At 48.4% G+C, this 637-nt stretch overlaps 1 protein-coding gene across 2 annotated transcripts in view; it reads right to left on the reverse strand.

Moving 5' to 3' along the window:
- NPR3 (natriuretic peptide receptor 3) overlaps window positions 1–616 on the reverse strand; it is a 77,664-nt gene extending 77,048 nt beyond the window's left edge. For both annotated transcript variants that reach the window (XM_010853835.1, XM_010853834.1), the window contains exon 1: window positions 4–616. In XM_010853835.1, coding sequence (XP_010852137.1) covers window positions 4–65 — 62 coding nt within the window. In that variant the 5' untranslated portion in view covers window positions 66–616. The remainder of the gene's footprint in view (window positions 1–3) is intronic.
- Between the last annotated feature and the right edge of the window lie 21 nt (window positions 617–637).

The raw sequence follows: 637 nt of genomic DNA on the forward strand, positions 1-637 counted from the left end.
TCGGCCAGTAACGCCCAACCGAGCAGGACGCACGCGGAGAAAGTGAGCACCAGTAGGGACGGCATCGTGCCGCAGGAAAGCGCCTGCCCTCGCTGCGGACTCGCCCTCTGCCCCCCACCCACCCTACCTCTTAACTCCCCACTCCTCTCCGAGGTTCCTGCGCCCCCTTGGGCGCTCTAAGAAAAAATAAAAGAATACCCCCTTCACTAACTCGCCAAAAGAGAGGAAGAGTCCTCCTTTGCAATGCCACTCGTTTAAAAAAAAAAGAAAAGAAAAGAAAAAGAAAGAAGACAGAAAGAAAAAGAAAAAGTTAACTGGGTGTAAACCTGTACTCCTATAGTATATTTATATATATACTTTTTATAAATACATAGATTAGCCCTCCCTTGATATATACTGTTTTGCTTAGAGGTGGCTTCTTATATGGGCGTTGCTAAGGTTGCTTTGGAAAGAGCATTTGTAAAAGAAGAAAAAGTTAGACTTGTCCAAGTGCTTGTAATTGACGGTGCATCTCCCTCGCGTTTGATCTCATTGATTCGCGCCGGTTCCCGGATCCATAACCCGCGTTTAAATAGCGTGGCAGCGGCGGAGCGTGTTACCACACAAGGCGCGCAGAGGCCGGGCTGGTATTTCCAGC

Source organism: Bison bison, unplaced genomic scaffold, assembly GCF_000754665.1.
Source record: "Bison bison bison isolate TAMUID 2011002044 unplaced genomic scaffold, Bison_UMD1.0 scf7180017864331, whole genome shotgun sequence".
In the NCBI taxonomy this organism is placed as follows: domain Eukaryota; kingdom Metazoa; phylum Chordata; class Mammalia; order Artiodactyla; family Bovidae; genus Bison; species Bison bison.